Genomic DNA, 26,352 nt, shown 5'->3' on the forward strand with positions numbered 1-26,352 from the left:
CGATTAGCTGAGGCCCTGGTTTCACAATGCCCAGAGATTGGCGGCAACTGGACTTCATGGCACTGCGCCCTCGGCGCTGTAGCTCACCACTCCTAGCTCGTGCCAACACAGTCTAATTTGTCTGCAGGGTCTTTTTCTGATATAGATGAGCTGATGGGCCTGTATTTTTGTGCCTCAAAAAACTTCTCTAAGACAATTCACAGCGCAACCTTTCGAACTGTCACAGGACAGGTGCCCTTGAACCTGAAGTCAAAAGAAAGTGCCCGGAGGAAAGCTGGGAATTGTCACCAAAATCTTTGTAACATGAAAATGCAGCCTGGGGCTACATATGCTGCTTTGCGCTGTAAACGGGATTGTGCTCAAAGCTGCTGTGCCAGTTCGTCAGGGGAGTTTTTATACCATGTTCTATCATTGAACTTAGCTGTCATTGTTTCTTTAAAAAAAACAAAACAAAACAAAAAACACCCGCTATAAAAATACCATTCTCTGTTTTACCTTAGGATGTGCCAAGGCTTGTCTTAGTGTAGTAACTGAATATTTTCTTTGAATTTACTGCTTCATTTCCATTGCTCCTTGTTGGTAGATACTAGACTGATGATAAAACATCGTTTTTTCCCCAAAGATTTTAGGTTGGGGCAGAGGGGTTGTAAGTGGAGATGAAGTAATTCAAGGTTTTCAACCTCATGTGATCAAAGGTAACTCACAAACGAAATCCACAAACGTGTCCAGTTTAGACTTCTGGGCAGGTGATGTTGGACAACATCATCTAATACCATAACTCCAGCACTGAAGCTAGTTTGGACCTCAGCAAAATTTAGGGCAGTATCAGATCCCAGCAGAATTCCTCTTGACTGAAACAGCCTTCGTGGCATGCTCCCAGGGCTATGTGGGCTTATGAAACTGCAACGAGCTGCTGATATGAGAGGCAGTAAGGAGAGACAGGAGTTCTGTTGTACCACGTTTATGCCATCCTAGTTGGGGGGAGCTTCAGAATCTGTTAATATTTTCATATTTTTCCTTTTTTAAAGCAGAATAAGGCAGTAAGAGGACAAATTATCTCTTCATGTCTACAGTGATCATTTTAAAATGGGATTACACAAGTGTTTGGGAAATTGCTAAAAGGTTCTCCTATGAAGTGAAAGAAATGTCAGTATATTTGCTATGTAGACGGCAAAGGACTGGTGGAAAAAAGGACATACGCACCTCTGTTGTGGTAGTCTTGGAATAGATTGTCACGATAATGCTGTAAAGTAAATGCAGTAGGTTAGGCCTAATGGCCTTTCTGATAGTATGGCAGCTGCAATGCTTTCTTTTCAGATGCACCTGGAAGAAGAGATGTATTTATTCTAACATGATCCAGGAGCTATGGGGCTGGAACAAGACATGGGCTATCTGGATTACATTCCCTCCTCTGTGTGATAGTCAAGCCGCTGTGTAATTTAAAGGCAAGTGACAAAAGGCAAGCAAGCACAGGAGGAGGGAAGGGTCTCTTGCCCTCACCACAAAGCCAATCGTTTTCTCCAGATCCTTTCCGTGCGCCTGTCTGCTTTGCAAAGGAATCACAGGCATCTCAGTGACCTGAACTTAAATAAGGTCTGGGAGCTGCAAAGCTAGGTAGCAGTACTTGAGCTTAAAGTTTCTTTATCTTTTTTTTTTTTTTTCCCTTATCCCTCCCCACTCTATGTTAATATCTATGTATTCTCATTTGGGGAAGTTGTAGATCTTCATTTTTTAATGGATGTGGTATTTCATTGACAAAATTAATTCGTAATACGTGGAGTTCTCTCTATCTTGTTTTGAAAATTGTTTTGGAACAGGAAAGATGCAATGAAAACCAAATTCATTAATTTTAAACATAATAGCATCTTTTTTTTTTAATAGGATTTCTACATTCATTCTTTTTCCTATCGGAGAGTAAAAAATATTCAAAATTCTTGTCATTTGTTGTATTTATTGCATAAAAGATTCCTCTAAAGCACTGTATCAATTTGGATAAGCAACCAGATCTGCTGGGTTCTCTTCTTGCTGCCAATTCTCTTCTCAGTTCTAGTAAAAAATACCACCAACAGCAATTGTGAATCACATTAATTGCAGATCACGTTGAAGCAGTGTGGTAATACGGTATCTGTATATGTGTTCTCACTCCTGTACTGCCTCACCCACATTTACCAGGCAGTCTGGAATGAAAAAAATCCAGGGAGGAACTCCTCAAATGCTGCTTTGCAAAGCGAGTAAGACCCTTCACATATTCGGTTTGATAAGGTTTTGCATAACAGAATACATGTGGCATTCACCTCTGTACTTTGTGAGTGTCATGTATTTAATAGTTTCTCTTCCTCCCAAATTTTCATTTGTTCATGTATTCACTTTCTTTTTAAATTAAGGGAACATGTAGAGGCCCAACCTTCCACATTGTTCGTGGGGGAATTAAATGTGCTGATATTAAGTGGCTGCTTTAAAGAGAGAAATGATCAAAGACTCAGTTCTTGTGGTTTTCTGCTGACGAAGTTAATTGCCAGAAAAACAGAAGACCCTTTTTTACACAGCCTTACTTGCGGGGAAACATGAAACTGAGAGTAGGTACCCCAGTAAGCAAGGAGCTCTCAGGAGCATGGGTAGTTTTGTGATCTATCTCCTACAGAGAAATGTGGGTTGCTAACGTTACATAGAAGCAGAGAGGTTTTTGACAGCTTGGTGATGGAGTTGTTACGTACGAGGGCCTGTGCACAGTGAAGTAAGTAAGAAGGAAATGTGAAGTCTATGGGAAGAAATTACGTCAGGAGGGCTAACCCCAGAAACTACATGGGAGTTATTGCAGTTGAAAGGAGAATTTGCTGTTTCTGGATGGTGCCCAATGAGCCTTCCAGTTTCTCTCTCTGCTTGTTTCTGGAGATCTCATCGTTCCTGTTCTAACTGAGACTCCCTTTCCAGCAGTTACCTTGGTCTCCTTCTTTACGCGTGCTTTAAAACTTTAATTTGAGCCCAGTTGTAGTTTTAAACGTACAGAATGCAACTGGCAGAACCACCTAGTCTTTTTTTTTTTTTTTTTTTTTTTTTTCCTTTTCCTGCTCCCCCAAAAATACGTGATCACTAGTAAGTTTGTTAAAAGGAAAGGGCAATTGGGTCCTAAGTGCCCGAGACCCCTTTTCCCAAATGGAAGAGAGGGTTCAGAAAACACTGCTGGGGAAGTACCTTGCAGATTCAGAATGATGCCGTGACTCTATGGTTGTTCCAGAGTCCTGCGGCAACTCTAATAAAAAAAGAAACGATCCTTCTTCGAAAAATCTCCTCTAGGTCAGTGATCCCCCCGCTGTAGCCCACCCATGACAAATTGCAAGTTTGTAAGGCTCGTTGTAACCTGCTGGGTCTCACACGGCGTATTAAATATACGTTAAAAGTGTGACACAGTGGAGGTAATGCTTGACATCTATGAATTCAACCTATTGCGCTTTCTTTTGCTTACCCTTGAAAATGGAAAGCAATTACTTGTGTTTCTAGCAGAATCCCCAAACAGTTTTTAACAAATGGCAGTACCAGCCAGTTCCACTAATTTTTCTCTAGAGGCCCAGAAAACTCTGCAATTCTATATTCATTTACTAATTCATTTGGCAAACTAAAAAGCTCTCATTGTTTCCAGAAATTGAACTGTATCAGCTCAAAACTTCCTTTCCTTTATAATCGATCTGCTTTTTCTCCTTATGTAGTCATTAAGCCTGTTTCTTTGTCTTTGCCGTAATACTTTCTTAGCATCTGAACGTTCTCATGGCTCTTTTCTCTCATTAGGCACATATTTTCCATAAATTTTGTCTGGTTCCCAAGTAATTCTTTTAGTCCATGAATGTAACTTCTTACGACAGAAGCTATGCCATTTTTTTTCTTGCTTTTGCTTTGCACACCTGTTTGCCTTGTATCACATTTGAGCATCAGAATGTGTGCCAAATTTGCTCTTTCTTCTTACATGATGCTACTAATTACTTCCAATCATTATTTCATTCTTAAAATATTTTAAAACAAGGAAATACCTAAGATTTTTTCCATGTTTGGGTTTTTTTTTTTAACAGTATCTGTGTGAACAAAATGATTCACATGGCGACACTTACTAGCTTGTACTGCTGTAGTATCTAATGGCTCACCATCATACATGAGATCTGTACCAGAGCTCAGAAGCGAACCCCTAAACCCCAGCCCAGTTTTTCACCACATCGTTCCTTTCAGTAGCGTGGGCTGGAGAAACCGTAAAAGGAGAAAAGAAAGGGGGAGAAACATGACTGCTTCATAAAGTAAACCACTCCCTTTGCACTTTTTTTTACATTCCTTTCTTCCTCACCTTTGCCAAATATGGTCTCCAAGCCCATGATTGTGTTTGGAAAAGCAGAAAGAGATCATGCTGAAATGATTTGGGTCTGCCAGAAAAGAGAATTAAGAATAAGGCCAATGATTATCCAGTATTTACTTCTGCCTGCGTTCTACAACTTTGCATCTGTACAGAAGCAGAGGAAAGTGTGACCTGATCTGTTTTAATTGGGCAGTGCTAGTTGGATCTTTTCTCCTATTACTTGCGTTCTTTTTCATGAAACCTTTTTCTGAAGTCTTTGTTGCTTAGTGAGGGCATTGCGGCTGGTATTAATTTCTGTGATTCAAATATAGATTCTGCAGTTTGTTTTTACCTCATGTTCTTCTGTATTGTAAAATGTCAAAGGACCCGACCCATTTCTAATGCATTGGCAATTAGGTGGTAACCCTAAAGAGGCATGATTTCCACTTCTACCCAAAATTGCATGTCTGCCTCACACGAGTAGTGGGACTGTTTATGATAGAAACGTTGAGCGTGTGTGTAAGCATTTGCAGGATCGGGGTTGCAGTCAGCGTACAGTGAAGGAGACGGTGCAGAACGCAGATTCCATTTCATTACACTACCAGGTACTGTTAGGAGCCAGCAGGGAGAAGGTGTTTCCAAATGCCTTGAGGCAGCACTCATACATTGTGAAAATCCTTATTATGCTGACAGACTTACCCTAGGGTTACATATGTACTGAATTACATGAACTTGCTACATTTCTGCAAATCAGGAATGTGTTTTCTGATTGCATCAGTGTTTCTGCTTCCCTCTCTGTAGATGGTACACTGAAGAGGTTGCATTTGTGTATTATATTCCATATAAGCTGTAATGCGTTTCTTCCGTGCCTGTAAGAATTTCTACAGAATTGCATGTATAGCACTTACAACCTATGTTAATGATGACTATAAAGTTGTTTGTCTTCACAGAATTAGACATAATCATAATACATTTGCCAGCTCAAATATGCTAAGGCAATAAAGCAATTCTGCTCACATTACTCACCGCAGTAATTCCCAAATAATTAGTTTGTCATACTAGGTAATAGATCTGTGACGCGTCTCAATCATAAAGCACGTAATGCGTGGTATGGACATAAAACACTGCTGCTGCTTGAGAAATGCAAAAACAGAAATGAAATTGCTTAAATTCAATAAGGAGCCAGCTTCAGACTTTCCTGTTTTCATATCCTGTTGTGGAGCTTTTCTTCCACTTCTAGTATAAGGAAAATCTAGTTCTTTCCTTAAAACTTCCACTGGGTATCCTAGAAGAACTCTCTCTGGTGCATCCCCACCATTTGACATTGCACAGTTCACTCAAAAAATGTATTAGCAAAGTCATGCCTCTTTTGTATATAATTGTACTTATCACACAGTTTTTGTCACTCTAGAGAGAGCATCAAAACCTACATGGCTGTTGTTAGCTGTGGTGTTCTGCAAGCAGATTTCCCTTAGACCTGGCTTAAGTGGATTTCCTAGTTTTTCACTTCAAATTGTTTATTTGTTGCTAATAAGCAGTTATTTATATGCATGCTTAGTTTATTTTCCCCTCTCTACAAAGAGGAATATCAGTGCTTAACAGCAGGAATCTGGGTGGGGTTTTTCCCCCCAGTTTTACCTTTTGGCTGACTTTCTTCTATCCTGGCATAAAAAACTTTAGCCTGTAAAGTGTTGTACATAGTGCTCACAGTGTTTAGTGAATGCTACCTGCATGGGACGTGTACTGTTGGAAAGTAAATCATCCTGAATTGATTCCAAAAGCATTCAGCAAGTGTGCGCGTATGTGTTCGTGCTTGGTTTTTCCTTATGTGAATTCAGCTTTCGCATTCAGAAACTGGTGCTCAATTACCATAGAAACAGCAATATTCATACGTATACTAAAATCAGTTCAGTACATGATCTTACAGCAATTTGCATCAGTGTTCAGTTACATTTTCTTCCTGAAGAATTTCTAAAGCAAATAAATATGTCCTTAAGCAAATCTCTACAATCAGTGCAATAACAAAAAAGGAGACAGATTGCTTGAAGCACAATGTGTCATGCAGTAATTTCCAAAGGGCTAATCATATTAACAAAGAAAATACTGGTGCCAGTTTTACTTTAACTAGTTAAGTTTTATTGAGTGCTACTGTCCGTAGCTGCTGCCCTTAACTTCGTATGATTACAAAACCATCTACAGTTTGAAACTGGTTTTATAGTTCACCCTTCTTATAGGCGAACAGCTGGCAAAAAAATCATTAAATAACAACACTTAAAATGCAAAATGTGGAAAAAAGATCGTAAATATAAAACATATTTGGTTTTCTTAAATCTGTGGTAATGACCTCACTGGGTTCTCCAAAATGCAAAATAATCTGAATCTGTGAGACTATCCTGAGTGTTATGAAAGTCAGTGGAATAACCTCAGTCTCGGTGAAATCCCGCTGGGAAACTCATCTTTCTAGTTGATACTGTTCTAGAGCCAATGATAAATTGGGTGGGTGGGTGGGGGGGTGTCCTCAAAAATAGGCTTTCTCGCTGCTTTTCCTGTGCATTGGGACAGAACTGTTCATAAGGTGTAACTGGCAGATGAACAAGGTGTGAGAAGACGTTTTGGAATCACGGTTTTATGCTATTGTCAGACAAAACCTTTAAAGGTCCCTTCCAACCCAAAGCCTTTGTCAAAGCAAGCACTCCATGTCCCTAGTACACAGCTTTCTGTATCATAGCTTTTTTGAATTTGCGTTTCTTAATTGTGTTAGGCAAATTATAGGGTTCCAGGACCCTGACTGGTGACTAATGTCTCTTTACAAGGTATAGAAATTACTCAAAGAGAATTTGTGGCAGAAAATGTTAGGGGTCCCGTCACTTCTAATTAAAAAAACTGCCTATAATTGGTTTTTTGCCAAACTAGTCCAACTCGCCAAGTCAGCATAATCTATTTGAATGATGTTAACTGACTACGTAGGAGAAAAAGCAGATACAGGCTCTCTAGTGCAAACAATTACAAGTGAGTTACACTAGGGTATCTTGGCAATTTTCAGATGTCGGCATACATCTAAATGGTCTTGGAGCAATCTGAATCAAATTAAGGTCATTTTAACTTTGACTACAAGCGACCTCATGGGGAATTTAATTCATTTTAACATTCCCAGATGCAGCTAACTCAGATTGAATTTTCTCGTGTATCCCTAAGCAGACAGCTCTCTGTGTGTGATATATTGGAATTCTGTTGTTCAACAGTCTGTGGCAACCAACAGGTGAAGAGAAAGTCCTGTAGCTGGGAAATCATAGGAGTTACACATGCAAACCTTTGCAACTATATGTGAAGTGACAGAAGTCTCCACTGACAGTATACTACTTGTTACTATGAGTTAGATCCAACCTTGCACACTTAAATCTTTTTACCCCCCAAATTTTACCCAAGGGACTCTTTTTTCGGAGTATTGTGCTGTACATTGGAAACAGTAGACTTGGATCAAGGCTCCAGATCAAAGTCTGATCAGCACAATACCTTCCACTTGAGAGTTAATACCTCCACAGTATTAGTCATAAAATATGGAAAGTAACCAAGTTTCCTGTTTCATGCCACCAAGCATATCCAAGTTACTGTAGCCGTGGAATTGGGGCCTACAACCATGGGATATTTGGTGTATTTGAAATGAGCCATCTAAGAACAGAACTGAGGATTTGGTATTTCTTGTTAATAATTGTGAGAGGTCTGCTCTAACCAAGAGATTAGTCTGGTTTACTGTAAACCAAGAAACTGAAATGAATGTCTTCATCAGTACGGTTAAAACTAGACAAGAGAGAAACAGGAGTTGATTGCAAGCACGGCCGTTCTGGAAGGGACCTCCTGGGTTTTTGGCTCCAGGTTTCTGACATAACAGGCAATTGCGCCTTCAAGTCGCATTTATATGGTTGCCAAGTCAATCTTTAATCAGTGGCAGTCTGTATATTAAGCAAACACAGGCCTCTCTGCTTTTCCGTAAGCAACTTGTGTGGTTTGCCTATATACAGACCATGATTTTTACAGATGAGATTGAGCATCCAAATAACAATTTCAAGAACTAATTTTAATCTATGCATTCTGCTAATAAAATCAAAATATATTCTGGGGCAAGTATGCATTCAATTCATCAATGTTTATGGTTTACCTTGTTTAGCTCAGTCGCAGGTCACCTAGCGAATTACACAGCATTTCTTCTACTTCTTCCTTGATTGTTCTAAAGCTAATATTTTGCTTCTCTGTAAAATAGGTGTCTATTTTTGTCATTAATGCTGGCCATCATATTTGGATTTTGCCTCTAATAAGTATTTCTACTAACAAAACTCCACAGAGAGGAATGCAAACAGAAGGTGAAACACAGCAAAACGCTGGCCTACTGGCTTTTACAATTTTATCACCATCTGAAAATTTACTTATGGACTCAGATTAGAGTGTGAGAGAAAAAGAAACATGACTTGAGATTATTTGTGGTAAAAACGGGGAGGGGGGGAATGTTCTTGCTTTTTTTCTTAAAAAATAAAAAGTCGAAAATACAATGCATTAAAAACTCAAAATTCAGAAGACCTATAGGCTCCAAAATGTATTAAACAAAAATATTTTTTAAAATCCCATGAAAATCAGATGCCTGACCCATGATTTGAAGGCATAGAGCTTTGGCAATATTATAAATGTCCATGAATACGCTTATAACTGTTTACCTTAGAGACAATATTAGAAGGAATCTTCTGTAGTGCTAGAAAGAGAGCTTGTATCTTAATATCTCTTTTCCCAAAACCAAAAGAGGGATACAGCTTTACTGGACTTACAAGTATACATCTCTACATGTTAGGAAAAAAGTCTTAGACATTCCTTCTCGATTCTTGTATTTCACACAGTTCTATTGCACAAAATACAATTCATGTTTTTAATTTCTGACAATTGAGGTAGTGGAAGTTTAGACCATAGATGCTACTACGGTGTCCAAAATTCTGAGGTGTTATGGTAGCAGGAGTTATTGGTCACACATTGTGGCTGAAAGAACCTGTGGAATAAAGAGCATCAAAAATCAACAGAAAAAACTTTTTTTTTATCCATATGTTTTATATATATATGTATAAAAAAGTATATATAGATACATACGCACATATATACATAAACACAAACATTGACCTGCCAGCAGCTGCAAATTATTTAAGATTTAAGAACAGATTTTGCCAAATACATACAGTTAAAGTCCATCCCCGGGGAAGAAACATACCTTGTAGATCAAATAACTCAAGACTTTTGTAGGTTGATACCGAAACTTCAGACACACAGTTTCCCAAGGCTTTTTCCTCTTCTTTTTCCTCTGTTGCATGTGGTGATAGTTTCCATTTCACAGCGTTTATAAGGCCTGTCACTGGGGAACGGAGTAAAACAAAAGTAGTAAAGTTCCCTCAAAGCCGTCGCAATTGTTTTAACACCTGCAGAATCATGACGCTACAGCGGCTTGCGTCATTCCAAGGGCTTCGTCCACAGCTCACCAGAGAGAGGACCATTTCCACGGACTTCAATGGGTTTCACGTCAGGCTTTTTCTGGGCTAGACTAATCAACCATTCCTTAGTCAAAATATGTTTCTCATATCTGTAGGCGCTGTGCAATAGCGTGCATTTAGCTGGACGCTGCAAAGTAAATGATTTTTTTCCGAGGCTGCATTTGGGAAGCTACCTGAAGTTGTCAGTATGCCTACATCTGCTCACACAAGGATATTTGGGCAGAATTTCAACTCATCTGCAGCCTGTGGCACAAACTCAGACATTTATTGTGAACTCTAAGGAAACTGGAAAGAAATAGGAGATGCCTGTTCTATCTTGTGAGCACTTCTAAAAGAAAAGGAAATGGTTGCTCTATAGAAACACATACAGACTTTTGACAACGTATGCTTTGAACGTGCTGCCCATTACTTTTTCTGCACGGGGATAGGTATTTGCTTCCCTACGTAACATGCAACACCGCAAAACTCATTAGGTAGCATAAAAGTATTACTGTTCAGTGTATAAAAAGATTTGTCCCTGGTGCAGCTAAGCTTAATGATACTGTCAGTAGTACAGAGCTGGCAATGAAGTATCTGCATGGGTAATTCATCCCAAATGGGAAAGCAAGGAGACATGAGGTTTTCATTTCAATTACTCCCTATCTGTGGTGGAGGAAATGCTAACCCACCTGGGAGAGCAACTTGATTTTATTGCAGGACTGTGTCTGTCTAAGTCCTCTCGCAGGAGCTGGCCAGTGTATAAGTGAGTCTTGTCCAATGCTGCTTGCTTGGAAAGAGGATGAAGGAATGAGCAATTAATGAGAATAGATAAGAACCGATCTGTGCTGAGGTTAGAGGGCAAGATAACAGACCATGCTGATGAATCTCAAGTTTGTTTTTATAGTAAAAGAAAGCTTTCTTTTGGTGATCTTCCTGAAATAGGATTTAAATTTCCTCTTTCCCCACAGTGTTTGGTTACTTGTGGAGCTGTTTCAAAAGGCTTGCGTGTAATTGAAAAGACGGCCTGATGCAAGTCATTAAACATTCTTGACAGGGATTTGGAGAGGGAGGTGACGCTGTGTGGAAGAGAGAATCGGTGGGGCTTCATCCGTGAGCGTGGGGCGATGCTGGGGTTGTAGCTAATTAATCCAAGCAGCGATACGTGTGATATTACGAAAGCAGAACACTGTAAAGGGTTCTCAGAAAATTCTTCCTTTATTACGTTTTCAGTTTGGGGAAAGTAGGGGATGGTATGTTTTCATAAATTCTGGCAATCATCCAGGCCCAGCTGAAGTCCTGTTTAGCATATGGAGCTATTGCTAACTTTCAGAATGCTCATGCGTTCCCAGGGGAAGTGACAGAAACCCCCTACCTGCAAAATTTAAGCTTGTTGTTATTACTTACACTGTAATAGTGCCTTGAGGCTCTCATTTGCATGACATGCTCTTATACAGCATTTCGGCTGGAACTTATTGCCCTCTGTAGAATCCAAGAGGTCACATTTTATGCTTTTTAATTACTAATTGAACTTAATCAGCAATTTTTGATTGTCCTAGTGCTCAGAACATGCTGCTGCCTACAGATTTTAAATTTCTGCATGATACGGTCCTACGCTGAATTTCATTCTGGCCAACTTTTGCAGTATAATTTGATGAATGCGTTCCTTTTCTTTGTTACTTTTTGGTTCCTAAGCCATGCTTATTTTCTGCCAAATTAGTTATCCCTTTACCTGATGCCCTGCGACACTAAACATATGCTAGTTCTGCTGAATCCTATAAGTGATTTTAGTGTTGCAAGGTTGTTTTTTTTTAAGAAGGTTTGCAGACTTGGATCTGAATCAATGTAAAAATGGTTAAATGTCACTTATATGTGTAGCTGCTGTATTAATTTTGGAGAATTGGTAATTTCATCCTAGGAAAAAAGTGCCTGCATCAAAAAAGGCACATGCAACCATTATTTGTAACAAGTAATAGACTCAGCAATACAAGGCAAGATAAGAGCTTAATAAAACAGTAACTCCTGTCCACCGACGAGTCCCTTTCCAGTGGGCTATAAATTGGGGGCTCACAAGGCCATATCTGCACAGCAGCTTTAATGAAGTTTATACGTGGCATATGTATCTCCAGTTGTATCGTGTATCTGTGCCCTCCATGGTCAGCGTATAGTTGTAAGAAAGATAGGTAGCAGTGTTTCAGCTTCATGGAAGAATTGGCCAAAAAAAGCCAAACACTAGATGTATACCAGTTCGAATGCTGCAAGCGGTAACCAGGTCAGGCAAGCGTGTCGGGAAGAAGTTACAAAGAGACAGTCGTAGGTTTGGTGCAGACTGGATCTCGAAGGCGTTCCCTCCAGTTCGGGCCTGAAACACATTGCTTCAACAGTTTGACAGAAAAGGCTTCGGGTGGCCGTGCTGCTACCCCAGCTACAGTGTTTCTGTGGATAGATGAAGAGGTCTTTTCTACGAAAGAGCTTTCTAAGGAGCTATAGAGCCTAAATCATAAAAATGGGAATAATACACCCAGGAAATTCACAGCACAAAACAATGCACATTTTCATATTCATAATAAATAACATTTCTTTTGAAATATACTGTGTTCACACGTTTAGATAGTTTACCAAACCTTCATGAAGTGCTATTTAATTTAAATATCAAACAGAGATTTATAGCACACTTCCTAAAAGCCTCATGGTTTTTTTTTTTCACTTCTATCATGTTCTGTCTCTTAATGTGTGTTTTGGTTATGCGTGTAAGCAGAGAGTTTATGAATGGGTGAGGAATACAAGTAGTTGCCTCATGGACTGGACAGTATCAAATTCAGACTAGAAATAAAATACAGAAGTTTATGAGTGATACTGATTAACAACTGGAACAGTGCATCAAGCCTGTGATGGATACTCTGTGACTTTTAAATTAAGTCTGGGTTCATTTCTAAAACTTGCTCAGATGTTCGTAAGCGCATATATTCAGGGAAGTTCTGTAGTCTCAATTACATGAGCTGCTACATAGATGATCATGGTAGGCTCTTCCAGCTTTAAAATCTGTAAGTAAATCTAATTCTTACTGTCTTCGCTAAGTGCAGCTGTGACTGCTTTGAAAATCTCACTATTAAACTCATAGTAAACAAAGCAAATGAAAGTTCTTATAGTAGGTACTTGTACAAAGCAAAATAGTATCGCCAGAATGTACTAGTTCTCCTGTGCTATCAAAAAACCAGTAATTAATAATTTATGTATATATTAGCAATATAACAAGGGGATATGTGTCCTGAAAAGAAGTGGCTTTATTTTTTCTATTAATACATTTTTTAACAACTTAATTAGAATATGGAACAATTTCTGGAAGTGGAGAGACTAAATAGACTTGAACTTTTCAGTAGCCTTCTCTTAAAGACTGGAAGAGTATCATGGTTATTCGTAAAGTCCTGAATCTTGTGGGGAAGTTGTATACTGAACTGTCCTTCATTCTGTCGTGCAATACAAGAAAAAGGGATGCAGAGCAATCCAGCAGGTAATGGTTTTAAAATAAATAGAAGGAGGTATTTCTCACAGTGCACTAGCCAAATTGTGATGCTCACACGAAAGGTGGCTATAAGATAAAAAATATTTACAGGTTTAATATAAAACTATATAATTTCTATTTCAGTTATTGATTGTGACACAACTTCTAACTCGGGAAATCCCCAAACTGCCGGTTGCTGGAAGGAACCCATTTCTTAGACAGGAGGCGTTTGTCACCGGCTCTAGGTAGATAGGAATATGCCAGACCAAGCTGTATTCCTTTTTCCAGTGCATACAGAAGGAACGCAGTTAGCGTTTTTCTGATTTGACTGGTTAGTTGTGCTTTTGAGTTTAGTCCTGTTGTTTGGTTTGTGAATAGCTCCGATTCCTGAAAGACGTAGATGACATTTATGATAGATTACCAAACGCTTTTCTACAGTAACGGCATTCTAGGAGTTAATAGTTCTGAACTAGAAACCAGCTGAACTAAGTGGCTTGGTCAAAGTTCAAGTGAGGTGTTGGGGTGGGTTTGGGGTTTTTTTTGGGTAGGTGGGAAAGACTGGGTGTTTGGGGTTTTTTGTTGTTGGGTTTTTTGTTTGTTTTTTTTTTTTTAACTGAAAAAGGAAAAAAAGGAAGAAAGGATATTAGCAACCAAAGAGCATTTTCCTGTAATACCTATGATCTCTTTGTGTCTTCCTTATTGACTTTCCTCCCTAAATTTATAGTTAGTGATGTCAACTGTTTGATGTTGAAATAAGCAAACAAAATCTCAGGAAACCCACAGCAATTGTACTGTTCAATATATCTATCTTAATTTCATTCAGCAGCTTAATGTAGTTCCCCCCAGCTCCACCGAGAGATGCCTCTTTGGCAGGAATGTGGCCAGGCAAGTGTTCCACCTACCCTCAAAGAAAAGGGATAAGAAGCGGCAAGAAATTTAAGCATTACACGCAACTCCACTGTGCCATTCACTCTCAGCTTAGAGAGAAAATCAAAAATCTCAATGAGAAATCGTTTAAAAACTATTGTTTTTAACTTACTACCTTTGTACACTGAATTGATGGTCAAAATGCAGAACAGATATTTTTGTTACACAGATCATTGTGGCCCGTGATCAGTCTTGGGTATTCAGAAGATAATACTCTGAAGGACTGCAAGATTTTAATTAGTTTGAGTAATAGTGTCCTGCTAATCCGTGTGAGTCCTAGCCTGGGACACTGCTGCCAAGAGCAGACAAAGGTTGTTGGGTTTTTTTCCTCCACTTGCACCAACTTGATTAAAAGAATTGAGAAGTGGAGGAAAGGAAGGACTTGGTCAAGTATTGTTCATGTGAGTAATACATCCGAGGAGCAAGAGCCCAGTAACTGTTCTGTCATGCTTTTTTAGCATACTCTCTGAGAATTTTTTGCTTAATCTTCCATGTAGAGAAAATAAAAATTCATCTGTACCATTGTTCAGAAGACACTTGCCCATATATGCTCACTCTGTCATCAGTATGGAAGCAGGTGCAGTGATTTCAAAAAAATAAATTATTTCTTATGTCGGATTGACTCAGAACTTCTCAGAGATTTGCATAGGAAGCAAAGAACCAGTCTGATGTTCCGCAGAGCGACTTGCCAGGCCAAAAAAATCTCAGAAGCAAAAGAAACTGTATGATCAGTATTATGAAGTAGGAAGGCAGGTGATTTCAGACTGGTGTGAAGAATGATGGTTGTGAGAGTACAAGTCTAAAGTAAAAGAAGAGTTCTTGTTGCTTTAAGCTTTTGAAAATGGCATAATTTAAATTCCATGCAGGTATTACTGGTTGGCGGTATATTCTCTTAGCACAAAGTGAATGTAAACGTAGGCAACTGCTTATGCTTTGTTCTGCTTAGTATTTTTTGTCGGTCAATGTATTTTCCAGCGTTGGCCTAGAATCAAGGTACTCAATGCAAATCAACCCAACTCTTGTGTTTTAAACAGTCTATATAGTACAAAATGAGGCCCAGCACAACTCTGATAGTTCCAACTGGATCTTTAAAATGTCATTTTCCACATTGTTTTTCATAGCCAGAGAAACCAGTAGGGAAAAAAAATAAAATTAAATTGATGAAATACAGAATTTCAAGTTGATCTATATTTAACAACAATCTTTTGAGTTCCTTGTGCTGTTATACAGACCTTCAGGATCTCTGAAGACATCTGCATACCTGTTGTCAGACCTTGTCGGGCCGCTGGATATGGCTTTGCCATATACTAGAGCTCAGCCGTCTCTGTTAATGACTTACTGTCTTTTTACATACCGTGGCCGCTTAGTGCATGTTACCTTTCTTATGGCATTTTTCTTGGTATAAAACTGCATTCTGCAACCACTGTCAAGTAAGCAGTGAATATTTCATAAAATATTTATTTCCAAATCTTGAATCTCCCCGATCATATGTAGCTTTTTTGTTTGACAGTATGATTAGTTTTTAAGCATCCCCACTTCCTCGGTGACTCCAAAATAATTTTCTAGCAGCCTATGTTTCAGTTCAGGCACAATTGTTTTAGTTTTTCACCAAATCAAATGTCAACACTGGACAATTTGTCCTGCACCGGGGCTTTTGTGTGATACAGCACTATTATATTAAATCAAATCTTTATTAGAAATGCTCTTTGGGGGGCAGTAGGGCATAGAAGGATAATGATGTAGGGATAGTGGGAGTGGTAAAGGCATAAGAGAAAAAACACTTAAAGATGTTCGGCTTTAGCTCTAAGTCCACTTGTCCAATAGGCGATCTGTAAGAGGTGTCCGAGAGTTTTCTATTTATAAATCTGTTTATAAGCTTCACTTGGATATTAGAATTCAGCTGAGCAATCCTGTCATACTGCATCATTTATGAAACTTTAAAAGCTATATCTGTGAAATACCATTTCCACTGCTCTAGTTGCACTAAACCATTGCAGCCGCTGATTTGTCACGTTCTGCCCATCGTTCGCCGTCCCAGGCTGCGGCAACACAAACCAAATTGCGTTCCTTCTCTTCCGCAAACGTACTAGGAACCATTATCGTTCCATTTGTGCACGCCCCTCCTGGAACTTTTTTGACTGGTCGGTCATTTTGAATTAAACATGAAAGAGGGAAAGAATGTCGTCACTTCTGTCGATTAGTATCAGCAGCCAGGTGGAGGAAGGAAGGAAAGTGGGTAGAGCGGTTCCCGCGGCAGCAGCGGGTGGGACGAGCGATACTCGTACGCCGGGGTGTCAGTCAGCATGCACAGAATTCCCGGCTCCACCACCATAAATGCTGTCTCCTGGTCAGTGGGTGTATGAAAGACGGTAGAGATGAAGCCGGAGAAGGAAAGCAGAGCGCTCTAAGAAACACATGCGACAAGGTTATATTAGCGCTGTGCAGATAAAATGATCCGGTTAGTTCAATATGCAGTGGTCTGCCTAGCATAAAACAGCAGCAGAAGAAAACGCGTTGCACTAGCAGGCGCTTAGAACGTCAGAAATTGCAGCGAATATAGGCTCATCACAATTCGTGGCCGTTCCTCATGGAAAAGGGAAATTTCCAGAGGCTCTGAAGCCAATATCTTCTTTAACAGGAGTTCCAACAGTTGCACAGCCTGAAAATTTTGTAGATTCCTAAGAGGCCAGCAACTGCTAAAACATTTTGGGGCAGGACAAAACTGTGAATATCAAAGTCGATGTGGATTGTGCCAGATTATTTGTTGCCATTTTTAAATATATCTGAAAAGATGAAACCATTATTAGCTATATTTCAAAAAAAACCTAAGGAGGACGGCTGACAGAAGCGTAACGGTAGACTGCGGAAACGAAGAATGAAGACTGTGACAGACGTATCTCTGAAAACTCTTTGCCATCGCCCTCTGAGTGAGTACAGGACAGAAACTGTAGGAAGCACTTATAAGTGCATGCAAACACATTTGTATGCGCTTGTTATAATTATGTTGTAACCTCTCTTTTGGTCAGGCATAGCTGGTTGAACTACAGGACCTTCTGAAAATTTATTTAGATTTGTCTTAATTGCCAATCATTACAAGGTATAATTAAAACTTATTACTAAAGTAATCTCTGACATTACAATGTGTGAAGTTCTGTACGCATGACCTGAAGCTTGTATTTGGAATAGCAATGAGTCATCCAAATGCCATTTCTAGTATTTAACAACTATTTAAAGCATCCTGAGCCTTACAAGTGCTTCATTAGCATTCTTCCGTCTGAAGACCATGCACCATTTCAAGTTAAAAGCATCCCTTCCCCTTGAAGCTCGTGTTGGAAAGGGACAGCTTTGTTGCAGCTGTGCACCCATAACCTTGAAATCAAATACTTCAGGAGGCCAAAAGCAGTACTTAGAATTATATTTTGCCACAGTTGCACCCTTTTGACCAATCTGTATTTTCAGCTTTACTGTTGTCTGGAAAAAAATGTACTGTTTTGTGAATGACAGGCAGTTAGTAAAACACTTGCAGCAGGCTGTGGTATTATCCCTCATAAACTAGCAAAGTTTTTTTCTTTACAAAGAGAAAGATTTCTCTTCCACTGTCAGACTTCAGTTATTCTGAAAAGATCCATCCTGTTTAAATTTTCTAGATTTATGTGGCATTATAAGGTTGCCTCAGTTCTCTTGCTCTGGCCTTTTTAACTGCACTGATATTAAGACAAGCTTTAAACAAGACAGGTGACCTTGTGTGTAAAATCCCGTGATCTAGGAACAAATGAGACTGTTCCTTCTGCAGTATTTGTTGCAACGAAACCATGTTGGAGATTACAGCTGCTCTCTGAGAAAGAGATTTTAACAATAGCGTGCCAAAGCTTCAAAGCAGTAGCATGCTGATGGCTGCGGTAGCCTCTACATGTGCACTGTAACCTATTCAGATTATTTGGCTCTTCAGAAACTCAGTAGAGCCAGAAAAATGTCCACGCCCCTCACTAACATCCAGACTGTAGCATTAAAAAACAAAAAGAAAATCAAAGGAGATTTTGTGTCTACATTCGTATCTGGGGTTAAGGGCAGCCTTAACTGAGAACTGGCGTTGTTGCAGCAGCAACCCACCAACAGCGCTTGTATTAGCGGTAAGCCGGAGCGCCTCTCTGTCCAAGGGCGCTTCCTGTGGACCTGCGCGTGTTGATGGCAGTGTCAGAGGTGCGGGTCCATGGCCAAGCACGGGCACGGCTGTGACAGACCGCCATAAAGCTTGCTCGCGTTTCAGTCCGGAGAGGTGCCTGGGATGGCGTTCAGAAACGCGCGGAAGGGAGCTGCTCTGTTGCTCAGGCAAAATAAATTCTTTTGTCCGCATGCTTGGGGCAGTAAAATTCTGTTTTACCATTACAACTGAGAAGCCCTAGCTGTGAAGAGAGGGTGTAAATGCATAAATGCAGTAAATACAGCTCCTTTGCTTCATAATTGGTAAGTAAATCTAGCTACCATGCAGTGCCATAGCCACTTCATGTTGAGAGGGGTTGTATCACCTCTAATGTCACTGAGAACGGTGTGACCCTTTCTTCAGTAAGGACTTTCCCTGGCATCTGCTACTAAAATGTCCCCGTTCCCTAAGGAAGCACACTAAGCAGCATAGCATCCAGTTGCTGTTTCCAGAAGCAGTTGTTTCAGTAGGACTATACAAATTTAAAGACTTGGTTCTGTTTCATTTGGGATCGCGAACCATAAGTAACTGGGAAATGGGAGCGTCCTCCAGGATGGCAACTACCAGCTCTAAAGTTCTGTTGTTTCAGTCGTTACAGGGACCGATGTGAGAGGTATATCTAAGGTCAAGTCCTAAATTTCCAGAGTGACTTTACCGGCATCAGTCGAGTGACTGCACATTTACATCACTGCAGGCAGCTGAGATCAGAATCTGGACCTTTGCCTATGAAATACGGCAGGGAATTGAGGAAAATCTGTGTTAAATATAGAATGAGTTAACAGCAAAGTTCTGGTTATGTCATCATAAACCAGGGAGTAAGCCACGGGTGGAATCTGATAATTCACAAGTAGCACATCTGTAAATTAATTACCAGGGTCCACCAATGGAGGCAAAGGGAATGATGTAAGTCCCATGACTCACCAGGTTTTTATTCATGTTTCTAATACGCTGTTTCCAGTGATGAGTGCCTGGCAAAAGCACGGCATCCACCTGGGAAGCAGAACGCAGTGAAGCCCTGCTTGTTCCCTTCCCCGCCGGGAAGGTCCGCTGAGGACAGGGGTGTGCAAAAATTAACCGGGGTGAAAGGAAATGCCTAGTTACATTTCCGACTCTTGGAAAGATGAAGAATATTGACTGTGTGCGTAGGCCACAGCCTGCTTTGCTCTTACGATAGTTGTAAATGGTAAGCTAAAAATAACAGTTCAAAAAGCTGTTTTTTAAGCAAAGTTTTCTGGCCTCGGGCATAACCAGGAAGAGCACTGGTACGCACATCCTGAATTGCAACCCTTCTCGTTACTGACAGCTTTGCCTGGTAGCTACGAAGAAACACGTAGTCTCCAACTAGTAAGAATTACCTTTCTAAGGCTGACCTAAGTGTTAGAAGAACAGTTATAGCATTATCATAGGAGTCTTAGCACTTCAATCTATTTTTTTTTTCATACAAACTGTCTTCCCAAGACCTCATTTACCACTCTTATTCCTGCATCTCTTGAACTCGGAGTGAGATTCCCTCGCAGGATGTGTACTGGCACCAAGGAATGAGAGATTGCCTCTTCCACCCTTGCCTGGCCGCTCTTACCGGCGCGGTGGGCCAGCTCCTCCCGCACCGCAGGAGCGTCGCATTTCTGAAGCAGCTGGCGGACAGGGCCGGGTAGGGCAGAGAAAGAAAATATAACATGTGTTATCTTCCTTTTTGGAAAACATTTTTATCTCTGTCCTCCAAGGTATGTCTTATTTTAAAACAGTTTCCCCCCCCAAAAAAAGCCCCTTTAGATTCCCTGTTGCCTGAACCTGGCGCAGTCCAGCGGCTTGGTAGCGCGGAGGGAATCGGAGCGGAGCTGTGACCCAGAGACATCCCCCTGAGTCACACCTCCCGGGCCATTCCTCCCGACCCAGGCTCCGGGCAGAAACTCCTTCCACCAGACTAATTCTTCGCTGTCCGTGCTAGTACTGACTCTTCGCTCTCTGTCGTGATTGGCTTTGAAGGAATAGTCTCCTCTAATTTTTCAGCTGCACTTAACTTTAGAAAGCTGCTATCTTCTTGGGCTTATATTTGTGTGTCAGATGTGTATGTCTTGCCAACAGAAAGTTTAGCTGTCAGCCTGATCTGAAACCAGTAGAAAAGGGCATGTTTAACAACCCCTACCTCGACTGAAGGTAACTGCAGATGAGCCTTCAACTAAAGTCATCCCCTCTGCGCATGTTTAATTGAGTTAATTTTATGGTCTCAATACACGCAGAGACTGCATAACAAGTACTAAAAATATATCGTTTCCTAATGGTATAATAAATTCAATTTTAACTACTGTATATTTGAATTAACGTATTCGCTGCACTCAAGTTTAAATACTTATGAAGGTTCTGTATTTTTTTTCCCTAAGGGAAAAACACTTCCTCCAGCTTTCACAACTCGTCTGTTCCTTTCCCTGAGCATCCTGAATGGGCTGTACAAACTGCGCTTGCAACTCCTGAATGCCTACAAATATTTTCTTAAGTGGAATATTAATAGCACGTTGTCTTCCAAGGCCTCTGTACTTGAAGGTCAGCAGAGTATTCTGCTGACATAAGCCTACTTTTGGTTTCGCGAAAGTGGGGGGAAAAAAAAAGCAAAGGAGAAGTTTTGTCAGGCCCATGAAGAAAGACGGCCAAGTTTATAGATGTCTGACAGAGATTGCCCTCGCGTGTTTTCATTTGCAGCTGGGTGGTGACTAACGGGGTTTGGTATGGCTAACGGGGCACTGCCATACGGCAGCACTGGAAAATCGAAGGCTACGTGCTCTTGCTGTCTGCTAATAGCTGTGCTCTTTAGGGAGGGAAAGCCTGTTGCATCTGCGTAGTGATTTTCTTTTTCTATTATTCAAACAATTCCAAACTCTCTTTTAGATGATTCTGTAGTTCTGCTCACTGACGTTGGTGATGCCCTCGGGAATGTTCCCCTTTAGCCAGCCTCCTGCCAATCTGAATATTTTGGATGTGTTGGAAATATTTTGATTATAGAAGCAAATTCATCTATGGCCAGTTACAGGTAACTATATGTGGATGTTGTAATGCATGGATTCCATAAGTGTACTGCGATAGCTGGTGCTTGATATTTTTAAGACAAACCAAAGAACTAATGAAAAATATATTTAACTGCTAGAAAACATGTATGCAATTGATCAGATATTTAGTCTGATGCTCTCAGGTTTGTCTGGGTCCATGGTGCTACTACAGCTTCGATTAAAAGGGCACCATGTTTTGTGTGCCATTTTGCATTAGATGGGTTAAAGGCAACCTAGCCTGACTAATCCAAATGGCGTTTTACCATTTATAGTTTTAGGTTTCTATATACATTCTTTTGGTCTTGTAAATGTGGGGGGAAAGCAGGAGTAAAAAATCTGAATAGAGAATTCTTTTAAAGGGAATGTCATTTCAGTATATGAAAATTTAAGGGTGTTTTCAGTTTAAGGTTTTGGAGGGTTTTTTTTTATTTTTTTGGAAAAGAGCTTGAGTTAACATGCTGTAAAGTTCCTCTGATTTCAGATGTTCTACCTCAGGAGTTAAACTTTGTAGGTTTTACAATGCAGATGTAATTTTATCAATATCACTTTCCAGTGTGGACAAACCCTTAGGTAGCACATTAAAATTACTAAATCCACTTTTACTTCTGCGTTCTCCCTGCTGCAGCATTGTAAACTGCAGCACAACACTTAGTTATTTCTGAACAGCTCTTTTTCAGTGGAAATTTTAGAGCGGGGACATTGCTGTTCACATTAGGTTGCCCAAAATCAGTTAGATTCGACCCAAATTAAAGTTCCCTCAAGACAGCGTTACTTTATTTTTGTTTCTCCAGAACAAGGACACCAAGTGCTGCTACGAACTGAATTACGTTTGTGCAGACATCTAGGCAGGCAAAATCCAGACACTTGCATTAGACGATGTTACTGAAGGTAATTAAGGCGTGTAAGCCAATGTTTGACATCTAATACGCACGCTATGGATATCAGTTAAGAAGCCGTTTCTCGTGTCTGCTCTATCCATTTAGTGCACGGAAACTTCTTCGAAACATCCATTGGAAAGTGTATCTGGGAGAAAACTAGTAACTCTGGGAACCATTAAATTGACTGTCATGCCGTCTCTTCTGTTCTGATACGATAACGCTGATGTCAGGAACTTTTCATTAGAGAACCTACGCCAGCTGATTTGATTTTTCATGCGGCGCCCAAGCGAATACCACGCCGTGCACGAGGCAAGTTGTGCTCCGTGAGACGAGCAGCCCCCCCTGCTCCTTCCCCATCCAAAAATACTCTTGCGTCCTACAGAAGGCTGTCTGAGGCGGCATTGCTCAGAGCCGTGGGGAGCAGGGCGAAGTTTTAAGGGTAGACTGAATGCTAGAATCCATCAGCTCTTAAGAAAGGAGAGAGAGAAGCGTTCCTGCGGGAGGGCTACCCGCCAGGCTGTCTGTGCGCAGGGACCAGCCGGAGCTTCGGAGGGCTGCCGACGCAGCGATGCAGTGACTAGGGGATTTCATCCCAGTGGCTGTTGAAGAGTTAATGCTTTATAAAATCTAGTTTGAGTAAAAGTTCTTCCTGTCATGATGACTCACGTTAGACAGGTCAGACCTGCACATTTACTTCACTTTAGCCTAACCATGCGTGAATGTAAGTTTCTGCTTGCTTCAGTGTCTTTCAGGACTGGGGTGAAGTTGTATTTTGCAACTGCAGCACATTCATACTTTAACCCAAATTTTAAAAAATGATAGTACTTTGAAACGGCGCATTCCTCGCGTTTGCCACAGCCTTACCAGAATTGGAGGGTTTGGGACTTGAGACTGGTTTGTGGCTGAAAACAAATCCGGTACATTCATACCTTCCAGATGTTTGTGGCGATTTCGGAAACACTTAAAACAATCAATATTTCGGGGAGGAGGGAGGGCAAAACGACCACCGAGCTCTGGGAAGGAGACGTGGCGGAAAGGGCTGCCCTTTGCCGGGGGGGCTTCGCCTCCGAAATGCGGGGGGAAGCAGCAGCAGCACCCGAGCGGCTGGCGGGGCCGGGGGGCGGGCGAGGAAGGGGAGGAGGTGCGGGGAGAGGGGGAGAGGCCGGGAGGGGAAGGAAGGAAGGAAGGAAGGGGAGAAAAGCAAAGAAAGAAGCCGCCGAGGGGGCTGGCCGGGGGCGGGGGGGGGAAGGAGATGGGTTTGCAGAGGGCGGGGGGAGCAGGGCTCCGGCTGCCTCCCGGGGCCGGGGTCCCGCTGCCCGGCGGCGGGGAGGGGAGAGGCGGGGCGGAGCGGGGCGGGGGCGGCCCGGCAGCCCCGGAGGGGGGCGGGCGGCGGGCGCCGTGCGGGCCGGTGTGCGCGGAGGGGGCGGCGGCCCGGCCCGGCCCGCGGCCCCGGGGCGCCCCGGCTCCCCCCGCCGTGGGCAGCGGCCCCGGGACGGGCAGGCGGCGGCGCCCCGGCGGCGGGCCGGAGGCGGGCCGAGGATGCTGTGACCCCCGGCGGGGCCCTGCCCACCCGGCCGGCACCGGCACCGGCTCCCGCGGCGGCGGCTGAAGTTGTTGGAAGTCGGTGGCGGCTGTCGTGAGCGGGGCTCCTCTCCGCCGGCCCGCCCGGCGGGACCCCTGACGGTCCCTGCCCCGCCTCAGAGGCTCGTTCGGCTTGCGGGGAGGTTCTGTTTGTTGGTTTGTTTGTTTGTTTTCTTTTTATTACTGTTTTTCTCTTCTTTCCCGCTCTCGCCCTAGCCAAGGTGAATGGCCGGCGGTGGGTGTAGCTGGCCTCGCCGCCTCTGCAAGGGGAAAATGCTGGCGGTGGGGGTGCTGGCCGGCCTCTCGGTGCTCAGCCTCCTCACTTACGGCTACCTGTCCTGGGACAGCTTCGGACTCGGCCCCGGAGAGACGGAGGCGACGAGGACCGAGCTGGGCGAGGAGCCGGGGGCCGGCGGCCCCAGCTCGCAGCCTCACATCATCTTCATCCTGGCTGACGACCAGGGATTCCGGGACGTAGGGTACCACGGATCGGAGATCAGGACGCCCACTCTGGACAAGCTAGCTGCCGAAGGGGTTAAACTGGAGAACTATTACGTTCAGCCTATGTGCACACCATCCAGAAGCCAATTTATCACTGGAAAGTAAGTTTACTACTTCATCATTCGCCTCGCCAGCTTAAACGCTCTCCCTGTTGAAAAGAGCAGGGGTCGAACCTGGCTGGGCACACCTCTGCCTTGTCCCGTAGGCAGAGAGGTGTCTTCTGATTCACTTAAAAACCTTGAACGAAACGGACTTTCTAATAGTCTTGAAATAGCGAAGTGAGAACTCGCTCTCTGCGAGCCAATAAGGAGTCAGCGCTGCGAGCTACCCCTGCAGAGTGCTATAGCACGTTTACATTTACTGCGTTACAAACATACGTGCCAGTTGTCAAGTAGCGTCGCTATTACTGGGAAGCGATCAGCCTAGATTTTCTGTGCGATTTCAGAGTGACTTGCAGGAGGAGCCGGTGGTAGGGAACTGAAAGCGTTACGTTTTCTCCAGTACGTTTGTTGCAGCCAGCACGTTGGATCGCGGCTCTCGCTGAACCTTGATTTAATGCGGGTTCTCTCAGGCTTATATTGAATTTATGAGATGGTTCCCTAGTGTGTCACATGTGGATGAGGGCAGGGAATCCAAACTCTCTCTCAGGATCCTCTGAGCTGCAGTATCGCTTTTGTCACGATGTGATTGCCGCTTTGCAAACGATCAGAAGCTTTTCTCTTAAGCTACCAAAATAGATGCCTCACCAAAATAGTGAAAGCAGTGGGTCGGTATCGTGTGCTTTGCCGACTCTGGTAAATGGTGTTTTATTGTGGTCTATTAAGTACGTAACCAACTACCCAACCTAAGGGCCTTCTTACATGTGAAGGTTAATGAAGACTGGGGGGGGGGGGCATGTATTTGAACTGTAGGAACAGTTCCCAAATAACTCCAAGTGTGGACACATTTACTCTGGAACAAAACCACCTTGTTTCTGTTTAGCTTAACTCACTTTGACAGGAACAGGGAACTCTTAAAAGAGCAAAACAAAATGAGAGGAAAAAAGTTACATAGTTTATTTTCTCCTTTCCTTAAGTATAAACAGGAACAAGGCAATGTTAGTATTGCTGGTAAAAGAAACACATGTTTAAATAAAACAAGCAACTGGCCTGGTGTCTTGCATCTCCATATGGTAGAGCTGCAGATAATTCCTGGTCTCGGTCTAGTTCCCAGGCTTGCTGGACCAGGGATGTTTGCATGGAGAGCTGACACGTTATCTAGAGCAAGACTTCCCACACGTTTGTTTGTTTGTTTGGGGTTTTTTTTGTTTCTTTTTCTTTACGTGGACTGTGTCTTAGAAGTTATTTTGAGACATCTGCTCACTCATTCACGAGAACATAGTTGCCCTGCGGCAACTGAAGTAACAGCTTACAAGGGGAAATGTGTGTCAGGATAGTGTTTAATGCCTCTTGGTTGTCTTTAAAGCCGCGCAGCAGTTGGAAGCGAGGACCTGCGCCAGCAGCATGTAGCCAGCCAGCTTTCTGAGGACGGTGGTTTGGGAACCAGTGCTTTACAAAGGGAATGTCGTGCCGCACAACAATGACTGACGCAGCGGCTGGAGGGATGGGACGACTGGGTTCCAGGGGAACCAGGGTGCTGCGCTGGCTCTTGGAAACTGCAGAGGTAGCCTGAACACGAAAAAGAATAAAAGTGAAGTAAGGAATAACAGTAACTTAGTTTAACTGTTTCAATCCTTCGTTCAATATAGAGCAGCTTGTGTGTAAATATATACTAATAGTAAAAGGTAGGCGTGTTCTGAGGAGCCCTGCTCTTTTCATCGGCTCGTCAGGCGGAAGTGGTTCTGCAAATCTGCCTACTTTGGTTTTGGAACCTTTTATAGGAAAAAAGAAATTTGCTTATACTTCGTTT

General features: G+C 42.2%; 1 protein-coding gene across 7 annotated transcripts in view; it reads left to right on the plus strand.

Annotated features, from left to right (window-relative positions):
* Positions 1–26,352, plus strand: part of ARSJ (arylsulfatase family member J) — a 214,108-nt gene that overhangs the window by 144,264 nt on the left and 43,492 nt on the right. For 4 of the 7 annotated variants that reach the window (XM_087737055.1, XM_009472367.2, XM_087737056.1 and 1 more), the window contains 4 exons: positions 21,327–21,468; positions 22,276–22,372; positions 22,468–23,083; positions 24,160–24,545. In XM_087737055.1, the coding sequence (XP_087593181.1) occupies positions 24,169–24,545 (377 nt within the window). In that variant the 5' untranslated portion in view covers positions 21,327–21,468; positions 22,276–22,372; positions 22,468–23,083; positions 24,160–24,168. Of the gene's footprint in view, positions 1–1,317; positions 1,446–17,148; positions 17,170–21,326; positions 21,469–22,275; positions 22,373–22,467; positions 23,084–24,159; positions 24,546–26,352 lie in introns of those variants that run through there. The other 3 variants (XM_087737054.1, XM_087737058.1, XM_087737059.1) reach the window with 3 other exon arrangements.

The sequence above is a fragment of the Nipponia nippon genome, unplaced genomic scaffold, assembly GCF_047370975.1.
Source record: "Nipponia nippon isolate SJK-2023a ecotype South Korea unplaced genomic scaffold, ASM4737097v1 scaffold_6, whole genome shotgun sequence".
NCBI lineage: Eukaryota > Metazoa > Chordata > Aves > Pelecaniformes > Threskiornithidae > Nipponia > Nipponia nippon.